The 21,959-nt window shown below is 40.1% G+C and overlaps 1 protein-coding gene across 1 annotated transcript in view; it reads right to left on the bottom strand.

The window, feature by feature from the left end:
• Window positions 1-15,935, bottom strand: part of COL25A1 (collagen type XXV alpha 1 chain) — a 477,363-nt gene extending 461,428 nt beyond the window's left edge. The window contains exons 1-2 of the mRNA XM_058721691.1: window positions 14,918-15,935; window positions 13,762-13,831 (exon numbers count right to left, since the gene is read on the bottom strand). Of these exons, the coding sequence (XP_058577674.1) occupies window positions 13,762-13,831; window positions 14,918-15,205 (358 nt within the window). The 5' untranslated portion in view covers window positions 15,206-15,935. The remainder of the gene's footprint in view (window positions 1-13,761; window positions 13,832-14,917) is intronic.
• Between the last annotated feature and the right edge of the window lie 6,024 nt (window positions 15,936-21,959).

The raw sequence follows: 21,959 nt of genomic DNA, 5'->3' as shown, positions 1-21,959 counted from the left end.
GATAAAAAAATCCAGGAGTATGAGGGGAAAATTAGAGAACTAAGTGATACACTAAAAAGAAATAATATACGCATAATTGGTATCCCAGAGGAGGAAGAGAGAGGGAAAGGTGCTGAAGGGGTACTTGAAGAAATTATAGCTGAGAACTTCCCTGAACTGGGGAAGGAAAAAGGCATTGAAATCCAAGAGGCACAGAGAACTCCCTTCAGACGTAACTTGAATCGATCTTCTGCACGACATATCATAGTGAAACTGGCAAAATACAAGGATAAAGAGAAAATTCTGAAAGCAGCAAGGGATAAACGTGCCCTCACATATAAAGGGAGACCTATAAGACTCGTGACTGATCTCTCCTTTGAAACTTGGCAGGCCAGAAAGGCTTGGCACGATATCTTCAGTGTGCTAAACAGAAAAAATATGCAGCCGAGAATCCTTTATCCAGCAAGTCTGTCATTTAGAATAGAAGGAGAGATAAAGGTCTTCCCAAACAAACAAAAACTGAAGGAATTTGTCACCACGAAACCAGCCCTACAAGAGATCCTAAGGGGGATCCTGTGAGACAAAGTACCAGAGACATCACTACAAGCATAAAACATACAGACATCACAATGACTCTAAACCCGTATCTTTCTATAATAACACTGAATGTAAATGGATTAAATGCGCCAACCAAAAGACATAGGGTATCAGAATGGATAAAAAAACAAGACCCATCTATTTGCTGTCTACAAGAGACTCATTTGAGATCTGAGGACACCTTTAGATTGAGAGTGAGGGGATGGAGAACTATTTATCATGCTACTGGAAGCCAAAAGAAAGCTGGAGTAGCCATACTTATATCAGACAAACTAGACTTTAAATTAAAGGCTGTAACAAGAGATGAAGAAGGGCATTATATAATAACTACAGGGTCTATCCATCAGGAAGAGCTAACAATTATAAATGTCTATGCGCCAAATACTGGAGCCCCCAGATATATAAAACAGTTACTCATAAACATAAGCAACCTTATTGATAAGAATGTGGTCATTGCAGGGGACTTTAACACCCCACTTACAGAAATGGATAGATCATCTAGACACACAGTCAATAAAGAAACAAGGGCCCTGAATGATACATTGGATCAGATGGACTTGACAGATATATTTAGAACTCTGCATCCCAAAGCAACAGAATATACTTTCTTCTCGAGTGCACATGGAACATTCTCCAAGATAGATCATATACTGGGTCACAAAACAGCCCTTCATAAGTTTACAGGAATTGAAATTATACCATGCATACTTTCAGACCACAATGCTATGAAGCTTGAAATCAACCACAGGAAAAAGTCTGGAAAACCTCCAAAAGCGTGGAGGTTAAAGAACACCCTACTAACGAATGAGTGGGTCAACCAGGCAATTAGAGAAGAAATTAAAAAATATATGGAAACAAACGAAAATGAAAATACAACAATCCAAACGCTTTGGGACGCAGCGAAGGCAGTCCTGAGAGGAAAATACATTGCAATCCAGGCCTATCTCAAGAAACAAGAAAAATCCCAAATACAAAATCTAACAGCACACCTAAAGGAAATAGAAGCAAAACAGCAAAGGCAGCCTAAACCCAGCAGAAGAAGAGAAATCATAAAGATCAGAGCAGAAATAAACAATATAGAATCTAAAAAAACTGTAGAGCAGATCAACGAAACCAAGAGTTGGTTTTTTGAAAAAATAAACAAAATTGACAAACCTCTAGCCAGGCTTCTCAAAAAGAAAAGGGAGATGACCCAAATAGATAAAATCATGAATGAAAATGGAAATATTGCAACCAATCCCTCAGAGATACAAACAATTATCAGGGAATACTATGAAAAATTATATGCCAACAAATTGGACAACCTTGAAGAAATGGACAAATTCCTAAACACCCACACTCTTCCAAAACTCAATCAGGAGGAAATAGAAAGCTTGAACAGACCCATAACCAGCGAAGAAATTGAATCGGTTATCAAAAATCTCCCAACAAATAAGAGTCCAGGACCAGATGGCTTCCCAGGGGAGTTCTACCAGACGTTTAAAGCAGAGATAATACCTATCCTTCTCAAGCTATTCCAAGAAATAGAAAGGGAAGGAAAACTTCCAGACTCATTCTATGAAGCCAGTATTACTTTGATTCCTAAACCAGACAGAGACCCAGTAAAAAAAGAGAACTACAGGCCAATATCCCTGATGAATATGGATGCAAAAATTCTCAATAAGATACTAGCAAATCGAATTCAACAGCATATAAAAAGAATTATTCACCATGATCAAGTGGGATTCATTCCTGGGATGCAGGGCTGGTTCAACATTCGCAAATCGATCAGCGTGATACATCACATTAACAAAAAAAAAGAGAAGAACCATATGATCCTGTCAATCGATGCAGAAAAGGCCTTTGACAAAATCCAGCACCCTTTCTTAATAAAAACCCTTGAGAAAGTCGGGATAGAAGGAACATACTTAAAGATCATAAAAGCCATTTATGAAAAGCCCACAGCTAACATCATCCTCAATGGGGAAAAACTGAGAGCTTTTTCCCTGAGATCAGGAACACGACAGGGATGCCCACTCTCACCGCTGTTGTTTAATATAGTGCTGGAAGTTCTAGCATCAGCAATCAGACAACAAAAGGAAATCAAAGGCATCCAAATTGGCAAAGATGAAGTCAAGCTTTCGCTTTTTGCAGATGACATGATATTATACATGGAAAATCTGATAGACTCCACCAAAAGTCTGCTAGAACTGATACATGAATTCAGCAAAGTTGCAGGATACAAAATCAATGTACAGAAATCAGTTGCATTCTTATACACTAACAATGAAGCAACAGAAAGACAAATAAAGAAACTGATCCCATTCACAATTGCACCAAGAAGCATAAAATACCTAGGAATAAATCTAACCAAAGATGTAAAAGATCTGTATGCTGAAAACTATAGAAAGCTTATGCAGGTAATTGAAGAAGATATAAAGAAATGGAAAGACATTCCCTGCTCATGGATTGGAAGAATAAATATTGTCAAAATGTCAATACTACCCAACGCTATCTACACATTCAATGCAATCCCAGTCAAAATTGCACCAGCATTCTTCTTGAAACTAGAACAAGCAATCCTAAAATTCATATGGAACCACAAAAGGCCCCGAATAGCCAAAGTAATTTTGAAGAAGAAGACCAAAGCAGGAGGCATCACAATCCCAGACTTTAGCCTCTATTACAAAGCTGTCATCATCAAGACAGCATGGTATTGGCATAAAAACAGACACATAGACCAATGGAATCGAATAGAAACCCCAGAACTAGACCCACAAACGTATGGCCAACTCATTTTTGACAAAGCAGGAAAGAACATCCAATGGAAAAAAGACAGTCTCTTTAACAAATGGTGCTGGGAGAACTGGACAGCAACATGCAGAAGGTTGAAACTAGACCACTTTCTCACACCATTCACAAAAATAAACTCAAAATGGATAAAGGACCTGAATGTGAGACAGGAAACCATCAAAACTTTAGAGGAGAAAGCAGGAAAAGACCTCTCTGACCTCAGCCGTAGCAATCTCTTACTCGGCACATCCCCAAAGGCAAGGGAATTAAAAGCAAAAGTGAATTACTGGGACCTTATGAAGATAAAAAGCTTCTGCACAGCAAAGGAAACAACCAACAAAACTAAAAGGCAACCAACGGAATGGGAAAAGATATTTGCAAATGACACATCGGACAAAGGGCTAGTATCCAAAATCTATAAAGAGCTCATCAAACTCCACACCCGAAAAACAAATAACCCAGTGAAGAAATGGGCAGAAAACATGAATAGACACTTCTCTAAAGAAGACATCCGGATGGCCAACAGGCACATGAAAAGATGTTCAACGTCGCTCCTCATCAGGGAAATACAAATCAAAACCACACTCAGATACCACCTCACGCCAGTCAGAGTGGCCAAAATGAAGAAATCAGGAGACTATAGATGCTGGAGAGGATGTGGAGAGACGGGAACCCTCTTGCACTGTTGGTGGGAATGCAAATTGGTGCAGCCACTCTGGAAAGCAGTGTGGAGGTTCCTCAGAAAATTAAAAATAGACCTACCCTATGACCCAGCAATAGCACTGCTAGGAATTTACCCAAGGGATACAGGAGTGCTGATGCATAGGGGCACTTGTACCCCAATGTTTATAGCAGCACTCTCAACAATCGCCAAATTATGGAAAGAGCCTAAATGTCCATCAACTGATGAATGGATAAAGAAATTGTGGTTTATATACACAATGGAATACTACGTGGCAATGAGAAAGAATGAAATATGGCCTTTTGTAGCAACATGGATGGAACTGGAGAGTGTGATGCTAAGTGAAATAAGCCATACAGAGAAAGACAGATACCATATGGTTTCACTCTTATGTGGATCCTGAGAAACGTAACAGAAACCCATGGGGGAGGGGAAGGGAAAAAAAAAAAAAAAAAAGAGGTTAGAGTGGGAGAGAGCCAAAGCATAAGAGACTGTTAAAAACTGAGAACAAACTGAGGGTTGATGGGGGGTGGGAGGGAGGGCAGGGTGGGTGATGGGTATTGAGGAGGGCACCTTTTGGGATGAGCACTGGGTGTTGTATGGAAACCAATTTGACAGTAAATTTCATATATTAAAAAATAAATAAATAAATAAATAAATAAATAAATAAATAATTAAAAAAAAATAATAATAATAATAATAATAAATAAATAAAAAAGATTGAACAGTTCAGCTTCTTTAAGAAATATTGGAAAGCCCCTGAACTACTTGATCTCCAAGATTTGTATTAGCTTTAATATATTATGGCCCACAAAGTCCTCAGGGAAAATGTTAAAAAGTCCTGGGGATAAGAATATTAGTGTATGTAAAGAGATAAACCTCAATAAAAGTCCTCAACCAGGTCAAGTTGACAGATATCCATTATAATCATTATGAACATTTATAAAGAATCTTCTGTAGAGAATTCTACAATAAGCCCTAGAGATACACAGATACAAACCAGAACCCCAACCATGAAGCTCATAAATGACATTGGTAGAAGTGCACTCCCAACACACTCCCTCAGGAAGTAGGATACAATTATACCATGAGACCACTTAGCAGTTAGGGTCAGGATCTGCCCACAAGAGTCAGCTGATCCTTAACCCACTGCACTCATATGACTGCCCCCAATCAAATTGGTATCCATCCTCAGAAAGGCAGTTATTTAAGAAGCTTATTTCTTCTCTAACTTTATCTTCTCGGACCTTGAGCCTTAATTCTTTCAAGTAAAAAAAAAAAAAAAAAATGACTTTTAGTATTCCAAAGTTCACTTACCCCTAGATTTTGCCAGTATTTCTAGCATGACTTTAAAGTCAAAAGGTTGGTGCTTTGTGGATGTTTTACCTCATGGTCATATCATGTACATCTAAAAAATACCAGCTGGATTCGAGAGCCCCTGAGACACAAATCGGAGTTTCATAATCCCTAGAAGGGTTACACAAACAACTTACCTTTGATAGCTGCCGGAACTGACCTAAGATCCTGGAAAGCTTGGAAAGAACTGTATCAGTTTTCCAGGCATATTTAATTCTAGCATCTTAAGGATCAAAAATAAGAACACAACTCTGGTCCTGTAACAGACTTGAAGGAGGGATTCCTAAGAGATTTTGTTCTCCCATTCACTGCTACAAGGGCCAAAGAGGATGCTGGAGAGAGAGCTATAATGGAGAATTCCTCTGACTCTCTCTACCTTGTAAGAACTCTAAAACACTAGACTTACTAAAAATGAAGACAAAGCGGTATGATTCCAAGAGATTATGGGATGTGGGTGGCTTTTCCCTCCTCCCCTTTACTCCTCTTACATGTGACCTCTTTGATAAAGAAAGAAAAAATAGACTCTACCCCTGCCACTACTTCCAGTTAGATATATTCTGACTCTCAAATGTACCATAATGTGCAAACTAGAGCTGGCTACAATTCATCCCATTTACTCAGCCACTTAGCCTAAATGTGAAAATTGTACTTAAATATGTGCTGACCACATTTCAAATAGAAGAATAAAAACTTTGTGTACATAACCCAGAAGCCTAGAATTTCTAAAATCTAAAATATTTTTAGCCAAAGGAACAGACACAGTTTGGGGCATTCCTGGAAATCAGACTAAGCAATCAGGCTAAAGAACACAATAAAGAACCCATTTCAACTATCATGTGGTAACTGAAGTTAAAACGGACACGACAGATGAAATGATGTCAAAATCGTGATCGTGATTTCAAACAATTCTTGATTCTGAGAAATTACAAAGGATGAACACAAAATCCCCAGTTGATAAATTCAATTATATTTAGTTCATGTATTCTAGCTATTAGAATACTGGCTTCAAGTTCCTAACTGTGAATTGATCTACTAAATAACTAATAATGACTAATACAAATGTGAAATTTATTAAATTGTTTTAAATAATTGTTTTAAATTGTTTTAAATTAAATTGTTTTAAAAGCTCATAGGACATTCTAGTCTTCAAATATAGGTGGAAGAAATTACTTGCTTCCCCCCATTAATCTCTTCCATTGCGAACAGAAGTCAAGAAATCAGCTAGGAATTGAACTGGGAAGAGGCTGACCGAAGTCCCACTATTCAGCTCAGTTCCTCCTCCTTGTGGTCACAGAGGGAAGGTGTCTGCCATCTGGTGGCATTTCTTTAAGGAATCCTATACCTAAGAGACTCACAGAGTAGTCATTTGAAAGAATATATGATACCGGTGAAAAGTGGTCGATTTTAATTTGTGAGTAATTCCATATCCTTCTGCTTCCCAGTCTTCTGCATCCCTCCTTCTTAAAGGTCAGTTTTAAAATATTTTTTAACTGCAAGAGTGCTGAACACATCCCAAATGAAACAATAACTATACATAGCTAAGCATTCAATATGCAGGTATACCATAGTCATTGTTAACACACATTGGGAAAAAAAGTATTAAATATCATGAGTGGATATTCACGGCATGGATCTTCACCCATACTGGCAAGCCACGGAGGGTGGGGATGCTTCTGTGTTGAGCAGTCACATATTGGCTACAGCCTGTAGCCCAGACTAACCCATGCATTGTTTTCACATTCTCAGCTTCCATCAAATCACCAAGTAATGTTTATAAAGTGGTAGGATGGAATAAAAACACTTTTTCATAATAGGTTTTGGATGGTTTCCACTCAAGATAACAAAGATTGATGTCATTTTGATGAGTGTCTAGTGTGGTTCCCCCTGAAGCAGGAAATGGCCCCCCTGGACTGTAAAACAGTCCTCGTTCTGGCATGTTTCCCCACCACCAGCTCTCCATTTACCTAATTTCATCTAGAGAGGATGCCTTCCTTCTCCATTCCTAGAGCTAATTTTGACATTCAAATAGTGGTTTTGTAAACGTCATGTAGTTGATTTTGCACAGTTAGAAACCAATCATAAACGCAAGAGGTTATTATGGCCCTGCAAGGCTACTTGCATCTGTACGTTTATCAAGTGAGCCAGAAAGAATTAACCCCTAGGCAGAACGGATACCCTTTTCTTTCTTTTTTTTTTTAATTTTTTTTTCAACGTTTTTTATTTATTTCTGGGACAGAGAGAGACAGAGCATGAACGGGGGAGGGGCAGAGAGAGAGGGAGACACAGAATCGGAAACAGGCTCCAGGCTCCGAGCCATCAGCCCAGAGCCCGACGCGGGGCTCGAACTCACAGACCGCGAGATCGTGACCTGGCTGAAGTCGGACGCTTAACCGACTGCGCCACCCAGGGCCCCCGGATACCCTTTTCTTAAATAATTCCCAGTTCATAGAAAAACAGAATTACCCAGGTAAGAAAGAGAAAAGAAGACTTGAAGAAATAACTTCTTAATAATTTTTAGACAAGAAACGCAGAAGAGAAGCTAAGAAACAAGAACACTGCTTCAAGAGGCAATTTGTCCCTGGTCCTTTGGGTGACAGGGCATTTTGCCAGCTGTCATTACTGGACCAACTAAGTGTTACACCCAAACTGCTGTGCTCATTAGGACTGAAACCATGTAACACGAATGCTTTGAGGTGCTTGGATGTCACACTGTATTGTCTGGCCTTAGGAAAGGAGAGGAAAGCCTGCTATTCTCATTTAAATAACATTTATAGCATTTTAATTTGCTTTCTTTCTGCAAACCATTTCTGACTGTTCTTTACCTTACATAATTGAAAATCTACACATATTATGCCCTTACTCAATGCACTCCATCCATTCATTGTGCAGCGGGTTAGGAAAAACGTACAGCATAAGTGAAAAACCATGTTAGTAGGAAATACACGCCTTATATGATAAAGTAAATTTATGTTAGCAAGGTAATATAAAGGTCTTCCCATATGATGGAAAAGGGTGCACAACCTTAAAGCTACAGTAACATGTATTTCTACCAAAAATTGAGAAGATATCACAAAGCCTATCACCAGAGGCTATATTACTCACATACATGAATCAGAGGTACTTTTATTTGCCTACATTTATTCTTTTTTTTTTTTGTATACAGTAATTTCCATAGACTTGCAGGGTGTATAGGAACATTGCAAGTTATATAGTATATCTTTATCATCTCCAGCTAAACTCTCCAAGCTGATGAGTAGCTGCGCTCCATTTCATCATTATCAATGAATGTAGAGGAGACAAGTGCAAGGACACTGTTTAGTACCACCAGACAGGAAATTTGGACTCTTATCCAGCCCAAATCTCACTGTGTTCAGAAGAAATGTAGAAGAATAAATCACCATCCGATTTATCACAAACCCTATATATTAAAGCCGCTTTTTTGTTTCAGTTGGGTATCAGTATAGGTAAATCAGGTATCAATATACATTTATCTGACCATAAATTCTTGGAATGCCAAAGCCAGGTGAGGTTATGCAAAGTAGCTTTTTATACATTGCTAGCACTTTTATTTGTAATCAAAACACAGATTTTCTCATATTATGATTTCTCCTACTGTGAATTTCTCTACCCTCCACCCCCAGAGAAAAGAACAATAAAGTCCTAGTATTTACAATATGAAAGAAATTGTGGTCATGTGCTCCAAAGCACACAGTTCTTTTTCGAGATCGCACTTGTCATGACTAAATTTATGCGATTTTTACATTTTATTTATTTTTGAGAGACAGAGAGAGACAGAGCACAAGCAGGGGACGGGCAGAGAGAGAGGGAGATACAGAATCTGAAGCAGGCTCCAGGCTCCGAGCCATCAGCACAGAGCCCCATGCGGGGCTGGAACCCACGAACGGTGAGATCATGACCCAAGCCGAAGTCAGTTGCTTAACCAACTGAGTCACCCAGGTGCCCCAAATTTATGCTATTTTTAAATAAATGTCTGTCATTCTCATTGAAATGTAAGCTCCATGAGGGCAGATACCAAGTTTGCCTTGTTCATCAGCATATTCCCAGTAGCTAGCATGATATTTGGCACACAGCAGGCTCCTTAAACCTAGAGAAGCAACAAATGCCCTTCAAAATCATTCTAGTCCAATACTCCTTATTTTAAGGATATGAAAATTGAGCCTATAAAAGTCATTCTTTTGGGAAATGACTTGTCCAAGATTGTACAACATGTTAATAACAAAGCCAGGATTATAACTCTGGATTCTTTATTGCCCATTCACATTCTCTATCCATTACAGCTTAGAGGTTCTTGTAACTAATATCCTGGGAAAACAACACTACTGATGAGTAGGGTACAGAAACATTTCTGATCTAAATATCTTTTGGTTGGCTGTCTGGCTCCCAGTGTTCTTTACCAGTTGGAACACAGAAACCCTCCTATAAATATGCCTGGTTTATACACACTTGATGCAGGGCTCCAAGAACAAAACCCAAAACAGGATTCTACAGCCATAGCAAACAGCCAATTTATTCACTCCTATGAGGGTCAAGTTTTACCGAAGCCAAGCCACGGGATGTCAGCTGAACATCTATGGTTCAGCTACTACTAAAGCAAATATTGTGCTAAGCAGAGCTTCAATTTGTATGGCTTTCATTTTATTATGGGGTTTCTTTAAAGCAAATATTCAAAAACTAGAATTTCTCCAAGCACATGAAAAAAGTAAATGTAAATTTTCGGGAAGCAACAAAGGTGACTTAAAATTAGATTATGGTGATGGTTGCCCAACTCTATAAATTTATTTAACTTTTTTTAATTCATACACTTAAAATGGGTAAGTATTATAAATTATGCTTCAATAAAACTGTTAAAAAATAAGTGTAAAAATGAGGGGCGCCTGGATGGCTCAGTCGGTTACGTGTCTGACTTCAGCTCAGGTCACGATCTCACAATTCCTGAGTTTGAGCCCCGAGTCAGGATCTGTGCTGACAGTGCGGAGCCTGGAGCCCTCTTCGAGTTCTGTCTCTCCCTTCTCTGCCCCTCCTCTAGCCCTGCTCACACACTCCCTCCCTCCCTCTCTCTCTCTCTGTCTCAAAAATAAATAAACATTTAAAAAAAATAAGTGTGAAAATGAGCCAGACAGTTAAAGCACTTCTTTTAGAAAACATGTGTTATCAAAACTGTAAAGACATATCCTCATACTCTTTTAATCCCAAATTCTAACCACTTCAATCATGGTTTACCTACAAGGTCAAAAGTTTTTCCTTCAAATTTGGTAAAAACAATTTATTAGACTAATATAAATATCTATAAAGAACCAATCTCCATTGATATAGTACTAAGAGATACTGACTCATTTTGATTATCTGCATGAATGATCTGCAGATATATTTGCTTAACTAACCATAGTATTCTAATCCAAAACCTGCCATTAACTAGCCTTTGGGTTTTGAACAAGTTATATACATCTCCAGGGCTAAGTTTTCCCACCTATATCATGCGTCCCCATGGACCAGGTTAGAGTTAAGTAGTGCATAATATATTAAAAAGAATAATAACTATTATCTAATGAATAACCACTAAAATGCCACACTTTATGCAAATTATCAACTTCTGAGGAAGGTAGTTAGTATATGACACTTTTTTGTGGACGAGGAACCTGGAATATAGAGAAGGTCCCACAGTTACTTAGTAGTAGACCCAGGATTCCAGTCCTGTCCACCCCAAAACCTATATTCCTTTTCTATTGTTTATTAGACTTTGTGCTTTTGATTTTGTCAGATGTGGGCATGAATCGTGACCCTGCCTTTACTATGCTAAGTCAGTCACCTTCTGTGTCCAGTTTCTTCATCTGTAAATATGAGATTAGTAGCACTTAACTCCCAAGGTTGTTGGGAAGATTAAATAAGAGTGCTTCCCTTACAATTACAAACCATTCAATAATAGTCTTTCCCATCCCTTTTCCACAAAAGTTCTTTCCTGTGTTAAAAAAAAAAACAAAAAATTTATAAATTCTACGACTTCCTTGTAGCCTACCTGGATAAACTTCACTGGGACTGAGTTCTATCAAAAGCAATTAAAGTGAACACAAACAACAGGGCATTGGCCCTTTGCTATCAGTCCTTGGCTCTGTGACGGAAACTGTCAACAAGAGTGTCAACTTCAAGGGGTGGGCATGTGTCCACAGGAACTGAGCTGAGGTCACAGACTTGTCTCACTCTGCCCTACAAACAGATGTCTGGGTGACAACTCTTAGTCACCGCAAACCAGGGTTAAAGCCAAACCAGGTGGGAAGCTCCATATCTCCTTTCTAATCCTCCGGGCCAGGCCATTCATTCCCTAAGACAATACCTCACTAGCCATAATTCAAAATAACTTGTTTCCTCCCAGGATACTATGTTCAAAATAATGCCTTTATTTTGATGATGTCTGATAATTCCGCTAACTAAAAAAATACTATAGCATTTCTATAATAGTGATTTGTCAGCAAGAAACATGTTTGATTCTGTGTCTTAGATTGTACACCTTCAAATGTCTACCTCTTCATTACATCTGGTGAAAACTGATGTAATGTGGAGCTCTAGTGGTGGCAAGAAAGTAAAGCAGCCATTAGTGAGAACCAACAAAAGGCCAAGGAAATCACCAATGCATCATTTATTTGTGTGTTCTTAGGGTAAAATCGCCATTTATTATGAAGTTAATATGTTAAGAAGAAAACGTTTCAAAACGATGTTCCAAGATAATATAAGGTGCCCTCTAAATGTAATGGCTTTCCTCCAGATTACAAATTAGACCTCAATAACTAACTTGCATCAAACATCAAGAAGCAGATTTAACTACAAAAAACAACTCAGTGCTGTGGTTGTCGCTTTTCTAAATTTTACCAAGTTCACTAAGAATCCTATTAATTAAACAGGTTTGTTTTTCACACAGCTAACAAAATACTACATACAGAAAATGCAGAGTCTAAGTGGTATGATCAGTGAAGTCCTGTACCAACTGTCTTGGGAATTTAAATAATCCCTACAGGCTGATGAGGTTGTTGGAAGTTAATTCCTGCACTAGAAAAGTGCCTTCCTTGAATTTCTGACTTCTGAGGTCTTTCCCAACTGAAAAAAACCAAGAATGAAATCTCCAATGTCAAACATTAACTCTTTGTTTTCTTGTTATCTAATGTGTATATCTTCTCAATTGAAACAAACAAACAAACCAGCTCGGTTATGGTCAACAATGCAGCAGAACATAAATGGTAAAATTTTCATGATGTACAACCAGGAGCTAACATTTGAAACTTCTAACCATGGTGCCCGGTTTAGTTGTGTCAAAACACGTTCTCGTGAGAAAAAAAAAAAAAATCCAGAATATGAAAAAACACAGGAACTAGCCTTTCTGAATATCAGTATCATCTAAAGTATCATGTTCCTGAAAATTAAAGAAAAGGTAACAGACTCATTTTTCTATAGTGATGATGAAAAAAATGAAAACGCTTGTAAATGCATTAACAACATTTATCTGAAATAAAAATCTCAAAACTTATGGGAGCTTTTCATGGCTTATATCAGCTGAATCCGCTAGAGGTTTTCCAGTAGACAAATTCCAATGCCTCCCAAACTGTTAGACCCATAGATGACTGACTACCAAGCCTCAGAGATCTGTGAATGAAGATTTAATGATTACATAGGAGTTTCTATTCACTGATGTCTCTCTTCTCCATCCTTCTATTAATATGCTGTCATTAAAACAGTTCCCTAAAGCTACACAGAAAAATGAAAAGACAGAACAGCGTTTTCTGAGAAGTCATCAAGAATGCAATAGTTCATAATAAGAAGCTCAAGATAAAGAATTTTATTTTCTTTCAGTCGTCATCATTAGCTGTAGGATAGGAGAGAGAACCTTTTTGATAGAAAAGAATAAAAGCAGGTGAGGAGGTTAGGGTAATTTACTAACATAACCGTATGTCAAAGGGAACAAATGGAGATCTGTACTAATGCAGTATGAGCCACCAGGGAATTCAGAATCTAACATGTTCTGCAGTCCTTTTCACCACAGACATTAAAACTGAATAAAAAGGAAGAATATTTTTCAAATCTGTGAATCTAAAAACTTAGTCTTTGTATGCCATCTTGCTTGTATTTTTCTTGGTGATTATCTTTATCTCCTTTGCTTTCCCCTAACAGGCCTTGGTATGCTGCTTAAAATAATATTTGGGGCTTTATTTGCCATTCTTTTGACTGAGACATGTTGATTTTATTAAAGTAAGTTGGGCCTGCATTCTTTCTTTACTATTATTACAGGTAGACTTGACAGATACAGGACTTTTGTTTTAAAAATACTCTGCTATGGAGGAAACCTTGTTAAAAAATAAGTTCCATTTTACCTGCTGGGCAGTTGCACTCTGAAGGTGCTTCTCTTGCGATTCTTATTTTAGCCATATGTTCATAGGATCTCTGTAGGAAAAGAAGAGGTATTGTCATCAGTAGCATTGTAGAGAAACAGATTCTTTAGGAACTCTCTGGCCATATGCTTGATTTACCAGCATTTGATAGCCTGCATAACTAACATTTACATATGTACTTGGACTTTAGTCAAAAGGTAACAGTACCCAAGCCCTAAAAAAAGAAATGACTTCTGACACCGTGTCAAGACTGCTGGACTTGTACAACATCTTTCTCCATTCTTCAATTACCACCACCCTCCACTTTCTCCCTCAGCTCAAGCACACGCAGTCAATGCCAAAACCTGGCTTTACCATGCTGGAGTTTTAGGTAACCTATGGGTTTTGAAACACCCAATATTGTGTACATGAAGGTCAACTGTTTATCACGCCATGCTGCAACTACTGCCACACAGCCTCTCTGTCGGAAGAGCAAGTTCCAGAAAACCCCCTAACTCTAGTCTAATGCCACCCCTGGTTTGATAAACGTAACCTAGATTCCTTTCAACTCGCAACTGCAATGGCGCTGCATGCATAAACACCCCTGCCACTGCATCCTTTATAAAAAAAAATAAGCTACATTTTTTTTTCTTTTCAAACATTAAATATGAAAACATCTAACGTGTGAAATGATCAATTTAAAATCACATATAGGTTTACTTCATTTTTAAGAGTGATTACCATTTGTGTATTAATAACACCTATGGCACGAACCTTCTTATAATATATGAAGGACCTAACAGATGTTAGCTTTGCAAGGAATATTCTCCAAAAAATTGGAAAAGATTAGTATGTCACTCTAGAAAACTAAAAAGAGATAAAATGCCACGCTGCCTTTCTGGCCACCCTTCCCTCTTTCAGTCGTCCATATACGTTTAGCATGCAAACATTAAGAGTGAGGGAAGATGATAGAGACAGCGTGATATCAAAGGATGTGCATATACAAATAATAGGCTACAGTGAGCATAAATGGTCGCCTAGCGTATGCACACCCAGCCACACCAAGTATGCATACAGTAAGGGTACAGGCTGATCGTGTACACAGAATCACGCCTGTGCAAGACATTATCCACGTGCAAAATACCCCAGCCTTTCACACCTGAGCCAGAAGTTGCTCCACTTTCTCTTGCACCACTGCTTTGAGCTGATCCAGGCGATCAGGGAGCAGATGGATGGAAGGGTCCCCTTTTGCGGATTCGAGAGCAGCGATCCTCGCCTGGAGGTCGTTGGTTTTCACCCCAAGGTACAGACAAGACATCAGGGCCACCACTGAGAGAAGGGCCGCCAGGGAGGTGCACGGCGGCACGGTCCAGGCACAACGCTGCCTCGGGTCCTCGGAGCCTGGCTCCCGGCCCCCACCTTTCCCCGCATGCTTCTTCACCAGCATCGTGGAGGGATCAGCTGCCTCGGCTTCGCCTCCCACTCTCTACCACTTCCAAGAATCTTGAAAGGAAAGAAAAAGGACGATTCCTCCAAAAGTTCAGTCTGGGTGGCTGCACAACTAGTTGGCGGAGATCGAGTCGGGGCACGGAGATGGAGCTCCGCTTTCCTCAGCGCCGAGACCAGCGGTCGTGGACCATCCTCTCCGCTCTCTTCTCTCCCCCCAGCTGGGAGTGAAAAGCACCCTCAGTCTGGGGACTGGTGGCAAAAAAGGTTAAAACCAGAATGAAACCCACCCGAATGGCCCTCCTAGCCCCTCAGAGGACGAACACCTCAGAAAGGGTCCTCGACAGCGCCCGCCCAGGCTCCAAGGGGACTGCGCGAGAGGCACAGCGAGGGGCCGCCGCTCGCCCTCGCCACCGAGCACCCGACCTGTTGCGTCTCTGTTAGTTTGCCTTATTTCTGCCTATTCAGTGTTTTTCCGCACGCCGACCTGTTTCCTACCTACATTCAGTTCCAGGCAGAAAGGCTGAGAGAAACCGCGAGAGCGCAGCGCAAAAGGGGTGGCTAAGGGGGAAAGGAGACAGGAAAACGAAATAACCCAAGGAGCAAATTCGAGGGGCGAGGCTGAAGTCGCGGCTGCACGAAGTATCTCCGCAGCCTCGCGGGTGCGAGCCTTATATACCCTTCGGGATGCTCGTGTGTGAGTGTGTGCGTGTGTGTGCGCGCGCGCTCCGAGCACGACGTCCCTCCCCCGACCCCCTCCCGGCGCCCGGCCTCCAGCCCCGGGCTCCCGCAGCATTGCGCCCCCTTCCAAAGCCCGGGCAGAAGCCCGCCTCATTAGCATAATGTATTCACCTTCGCCCAGCCGGCGGGCTCCGCCGGAGACCCTCCAAGGGGGCGGAGAGCTCGGAGGGAGCTGAGCGGGAGGTCTGTATTAGCATAACACATGCAAATAGCGGAAGCGGCCACCGTGATTGGAGGGGAGCCTGGCGACCCCTCCCCCTCCACGGAGTAACTTCAGCGTCCCCTAAGGCCGCATCTCCCGCCTGGGCCAGGGGCCGGAGCGGGGTCTACGTGGGGAAGGCGGCAACTTTGGCTTATCCTGACTCGGCCCAGCGCCCCGTCTTTATCCCTGTTAAATAAGGAGAAATGGCCTCCAGGAGGGAAGAAGTGAAGCAGAAAGCTCTAGCTCTCCATCCAGATCCTCGCTCAAAAGCAGTGGCCGGAGCTATTGCGAGTTCGCTCCTGTGCAACCTTTCCCCCGCCTCCCTCGCTTTCCTACATGCCCAGAGGCGGAGTGTCTGACTGAGGTAAATGTCCCCACTTCCCTTCTCTTCCCACGGCCACGCTGCTGTCTCCGACAGGGGGAAGTTTTCTCTCCCCTCCCCCAGTTTCCTTCTGTCTTGATGGGGCCGGGTCTCCTCCCCGCTCGGTGCTCCTAGTCTGTACTAGGGTGCTAATGCGTTTTCCTGATTCCCCGTTTTGTGGGATTGTAAGAGGGAGCGTGGAAGTACATACAGTTCTCAGGATTTAGGAAAGGACTGAAGAATGAGGTCAATTTTTCCTCTTACCTGACTCTCCTCCCTCTGGATCAAATTACAAGTTCTCTAATGGGATTTTTGAAAGTAGGTAATAAGTAGCATTTTACATCTAATTGACTTTGGGGGGGGAGGGAATCTCACCTTTTACTCCAAAAAGTCCCTTATCTCCTCCTCCCCATGGGAAATACCGTATGTTTTTCTTATCCTTCTTAATCAAGCTGATATCAGATCGATGCTCATTAATGTAAAAACCAAGGAAATACTGCACTGAGCTGATCTTTCACAAATGTAAAGAATGTTGCCAAGGTAGAATGCAGGGTAAAGATGTTTCAACATCATTTGATGGCAGATACAGGAATGAAAAAAGTAGGGGATGCAACAGACACAACATAGGAGGAAAACAGTGAATTGTGCTGTAAAATCAAAACATAATTCCTTACATTCGTATTACAGAGTAGTTCTCAAAGGGTGGTCCCACATGGGCAACATCTTCAACTGAGAGTTTATGAGAATTCCAAATTCAGGGACCCCTCCCTGCATCTACTAACCCAGAAACTACTTCTATTAATGAATCAGAAACACAAATCTGTCTTGTAAGGAGCCCTCCTAGTGATTTTGTTACACACTTAAGTTTGAGAACCACTGGAGTAACACTTTACAAAATTTTTTTAAGTAAATTTTTTCATTTGAAACTCATAACCCTCTGATGCCAGTAAGGAATTATTGGCCCCATTTTATATGTAAGGAAACAATTTTCAGGTTACACGTAGTCGTGATGAAACGTGTTTCCAAGTAATGGCACCCAAGGAATAGGTACAAATTTGTTTAACATGTCAAGTCTTTCTGATTTTCCAGTTACCTCTCTAAACCATTCCTTAGTCTCCTTTGCAGGCATTTCCTTCTGCCTGTTGTCTAAATGTTGGTGCTTCTTAGGTCTTTATCTTATACCATCTTCTAACTCTGTACACAATCTCCAATAGTGCTCTCAATTACCATCCATAAACTGAAAAGTAATAACTATATTTGCAAGCCCAAACCTCTCTCCCAAGCCTCAGACCCATAAAGCTAACTGCATGTTTGCTAATTCCACTTGGATGTCTCACAAGCAATTCAACTTAATCTGCATCCTACCTCTGAACCCTATGAACCCTACGTTTTTCTTTGTTTTCCATTTCAATACATGGAGTTGCCATCCATCCAGTGTCCCCAAGCCAAAATACCACTAAATAACCCTTGATTTCTGCCTTGCCCCTACCTCAATTCCTTCAATACTTTTTTTTTTTAATATATGAAATTTACTGTCAAATTGGTTTCCATACAACACCCAGTGGTCATCTCAAAAGGTGCCCTCCTCAATATCCATCACCCACCCTGCCCTCCCTCCCACCCCCCATCAACCCTCAGTTTGTTCTCAGTTTTTAACAGTCTCTTATGCTTCCTTCAATACTTTCTATTGTCCTTAGGGTGGAAATAATAATGCGTTACCAATCACCACCTGGTGTCTGTTATCTCACCTTCCTCATTGCTCATCTTCCCCCTCACATTCTCTATGCCAGTTTCTCTAATGAAAGTATGGAGACAGAGAATGAAGAACTTTCTTTAGAGTAAGGCACCACTCGTTTGAAATTTCAGTAGAAAGGCCATTTTCTGTGTTGACCAATGTTGTCGGTAGGTCACATAATTCAGATGATGAAGTATTCTTATATCATGCTTTATGGAATTTGGCCATGAGAAGGTACATTAACAAGTCTCCCAAGCTCTCAGAACTGTTAGATCTCAGTAGAGAGATAATCAAGTTGGTATTTTGTGGATTTGGGATCTTTAGCCAGAGGATTAGTTTTGCTTTATTTCTTTGGTGGGCACAATACCCCAGAAATGTACCAGTCATTAGCCCTTAATATTTCAAAACCCAGCAGATTCTCTGCATCGATATCAGAGAATACATAGATCAAGAAAGCTCCGGTGATCTAAACCCATATTGTTCTGTAAATTCATCAGAGCAGAGGTGTTGTTTCGGTTCCTATGTGGAAAAAGATTCAAAAAAGTAAAAATAGCACTAAAAATGGTACAGTCCATCTGACTCCAATTTACCTAAGACTGATATCAGTAGTAAGAAAAAGTAAGCAGCTGGTTGCACAATAGGTATGTGATTGAAAGATTAATGGACCCCTAAAGATGTCCACATTCTATTCCCCAAAATCTGTAAATGAGGAATGTCTGGATTTGCAGATGTGATCAGGTTAAGAATCTTGGGGAGATTTTCTTCTACCCTGTGTAGCCCCAGTGTAACTACAGTGTAACCCACAAGTGTCCTTATAAAAGAGAGACAGAGTTTAAGCACAAGGGTTCTTATAAGAGGTGACTCCAGTGGAGCCACAAGTGTCCTAATAAGAGAGAGACAAAGTCTCATAGTGAGAGGAGATGTGATCGCAGAAGTACAGGCCAGGGTGATATGAATACTAGCTTTGAAGATGGAAGCAAAAGAATATGGACTGTCCCTAGAAGCTGAAAAAGTCAAGGATCAAATTCTCCCCTAGAGCCTCCAGAAAATGCAGCCTACTAACCCCTTGATTTTAGAACTTCTGACCATCACAACTACAATTAATACGTTTGTATTGTTCAATACCCTGAGTTTCTGGTAATTTATTACAACAACAATAGGATGCTTATAGAATCTCAGGCCCCTCAAAAAATCAGTCTTCATCTGCTACAGCATCATAAGCACTATTATAACCACCATATTGCCCTATAACTCAAGCAGGCCCTGTAATAACAATCTCTGTCAGTCAAATATTTGTGTATTTCTGTTTTACTGACATGCCCACTGGGAAAGAATTGGAGATATATGCCTTTTCCCATGACATGTAAAATTAGGATGCCCTCTATTGAAGCATATAAAACTGAGTAAAGTATGTTCTATTTCTTTGATGTGTCCCATTGGTGCAACTCAAAAATAATAAACGAGTCAAATTGTACAGCTGCTGTCATCTCTCCTCCTGACTAACGTTAGCCTAGCCAGGACCATGACCCAGGACTCGACATTACTGCTAACACTACTGTTACCAATCTCCGGGCCCCTGAAGAAAAGAAATAAACAGACTTCTGACAAAGAAACATGGCAGAAAGTTGAAGTGAGAAAGAAGGTGACCGGGAGAAAAACAAAATAAAGAGAAAAAATTAAGAAGATAGAAGAAAAGAGCTTTCTAAGTAGGTAGAAGTGTTAACTTTTTTTTTTAGAAAATGCATAATCTGCTCCTATTGGCCTCTAAGAGGCTGATCAGTAGAGGATATATGAGATGGAGGTGAACTAATACATACTCAAAAGTTTGATGTCTTATGTGTACTTAGAAAGATTCTCTGACCAAAATAAATAGCTGGAATAATCATGTTATGCTGGTGTTAGATATTAATTACATGACAGAAAAATATTTCACTTGGTTAGAAAATATCTTTTATCACCACTAATTTTTAAGGTTAATTAGGTTCCTAAAACCTCAATTTTAACGAAAGTTCACCACCACAGTTCTCCAACAGAAGTAAATGTATGAGGGGATCTGTGGCCATCATTGCACACCCACAACCACCCGCTGTGTACCTTAATAAAGAAAATGGGAGAATAAATTGTGTGTTGTACTGAACATGCTATTTCATAAACTTCAGATGAGAATATGCTCTCAGAGAAACATCTTTTAAGAAGACAAAGTTTCCCAAATAGAATGGAGTAGGCAGTGAAATGAATTTAAAAGATGCAGTTCTCCCACAGCCAGGCAAATTTCAATAAATCACAAACAAATTATAAATATCTTTAGGAGCAGAAGAGCAGAAAAGTAGGATTTGGCTCTCAGTGACAGGCTGAAAAATTCCCTTTCAGACAGATCAAGGAACTGATCCCATTTACACAAGCCTAGTTAAGCAAGGGGTTTACAACGGGTATGAATCCAATAATCTAGATAATACAGTTCCTTCATAATCCCATTCCTGTCTGCAGAGTCAGTTTTGTTTGTTGCTTTGTTTTTGTTTTGTTTCATTTGGAGGGAGGAGAGGAACTTTTTTTCAAACCTTAAATAACAAGATAATGACCCCACTTAATAGATTTCCCCCAAAATTTGCTGATTTAATTGCTAATTCTATCAAAAGCAACTTTTCAGTGAATTTACCAAATCGACATTTTGTTGTAATGCTGTGTGGATAGAACATGTTGGTAGCATTGATTCAGATCATGGTTACAAGTACAGATTCTAAGGCCAGACTGCCTGGTTCATAACCCACCTCTGCCATTGAATAGTTGTGTGACTGTGGATAAATTACTTACACTTCTCTGTGCCTCAGTTTTCTCACCTACAAAATACATATAGTAATACTTACTCTTTTGCAGTGAGTAAATGGGATGATATGTGTAAAGCATTGCAATGCCTAATATTAAGTGCAATATAAATTTTACCTCTTATTGGTGCTATTAGTGTTATTACTTTAAAAAGTTTCCATCCAGGTGTGCCTGGATGGCTCATTCAGTTAAGCATCCAACTCTTTGATTTTAGCTCAGGTCATGATCCTGGAGTTGTGGGATGGAGCCCCACCTCAGGCTCCACACTGGGTATGCAATCTACTTAAGATTCTCTCTCTGTCTCCCTCTGTACCTCTCCTCTCTCTCTCTCTCTCTCTCTCTCTCAAAAAATAAAAAAATGAAAGTGTCAATCTACTGATCCATAGACACTGTAGGGCAAGAAAATGTATATTTTTATACTGTGGGGCACCTGTATATCCTAATCATGATTTCAGCCCTATCTCAGTTTACAAGAATAGAATAGCATTAGGGCAAACTTTCAGCTATAGGATGATTTGAAGAATTCCCTACCCCAGGCAATCATTGATGTGTTTTGTGTCATTTTAGAATAGTTGTACATGTTCTAGAACTTCATATAAATGGAAGCATATGATAGTATTCTTCTATGTCTGACTTCTTTGTTCAACATATTGTTTTTGAGATTTATCTATAGAACTGTATATAATGCTGTTTTGTTTATTTTTTTTTTTATTTTTTTTTTCAACGTTTTTTATTTATTTTTGGGACAGAGAGAGACAGAGCATGAACGGGGAGGAGCAGAGAGAGAGGGAGACACAGAATCGGAAACAGGCTCCAGGCTCCGAGCCATCAGCCCAGAGCCTGACGCGGGGCTCGAACTCACAGACTGTGAGATCGTGACCTGGCTGAAGTCG

Source organism: Neofelis nebulosa, chromosome 3 (assembly GCF_028018385.1).
Source record: "Neofelis nebulosa isolate mNeoNeb1 chromosome 3, mNeoNeb1.pri, whole genome shotgun sequence".
NCBI lineage: Eukaryota > Metazoa > Chordata > Mammalia > Carnivora > Felidae > Neofelis > Neofelis nebulosa.
The sequence above is the reverse complement of the archived record's forward strand: the minus strand, read 5'-3'. Positions and strand labels throughout refer to the sequence as shown.